Here is a 433-nt window from a genome sequence, read left to right on the forward strand (position 1 = left end):
TCAGGTGGAGGCTCTGCAGGACATACGTCGTCTGCATCTGCATCAACACAAACACAACGTTACTCCAAAGTATTTCGGTACTCGCCGTACCTGTCCCTGGGTGTGAAGGCGCCGCTACCGTACCTGGAAGTACACGGTCCAGTAAGGGATGAGGGCCAGGAAAACCGGGAGAACCTTCAACAGAGCTTTGACTTCCTCCACCTTCTCCTCGGGAAACCTGCCCCCGTACGTGACCTTGGCGTTGTCCAGCAGAGTGGGTCGGTTCCTGCACGGGAAGAACAAGGGTCAGTACTGCAGTACTACACGGGGTACTTCTACCGAGGCACAGGCGGCGGACGACGACGGCGGCCGTTCCCTACCGCAGCAGGGTGGGGTCCTTGGGTTTCTGGGACCAGCAGGGGGAGATGCGGGTGCTGGACCAGGTGGGGGAGGG

General features: G+C 60.0%; 1 protein-coding gene across 1 annotated transcript in view; it reads right to left on the reverse strand.

The window, feature by feature from the left end:
• The window catches only part of slc15a4 (solute carrier family 15 member 4), a gene marked incomplete at its 3' end in the record, with an annotated part of 3823 nt that overhangs the window by 1154 nt on the left and 2236 nt on the right, over positions 1 to 433 (reverse strand). The window contains exons 2-4 of the mRNA XM_025053819.1: positions 360 to 413; positions 124 to 265; positions 1 to 37 (exon numbers count right to left, since the gene is read on the reverse strand). The exon at positions 1 to 37 is cut by the window's left edge and continues 3 nt beyond it. Coding sequence (XP_024909587.1) covers positions 1 to 37; positions 124 to 265; positions 360 to 413 — 233 coding nt within the window. The remainder of the gene's footprint in view (positions 38 to 123; positions 266 to 359; positions 414 to 433) is intronic.

This window comes from Cynoglossus semilaevis, unplaced genomic scaffold (assembly GCF_000523025.1).
Source record: "Cynoglossus semilaevis isolate Cse_v1.0 unplaced genomic scaffold, Cse_v1.0 scaffold282, whole genome shotgun sequence".
Taxonomy (NCBI): domain Eukaryota; kingdom Metazoa; phylum Chordata; class Actinopteri; order Pleuronectiformes; family Cynoglossidae; genus Cynoglossus; species Cynoglossus semilaevis.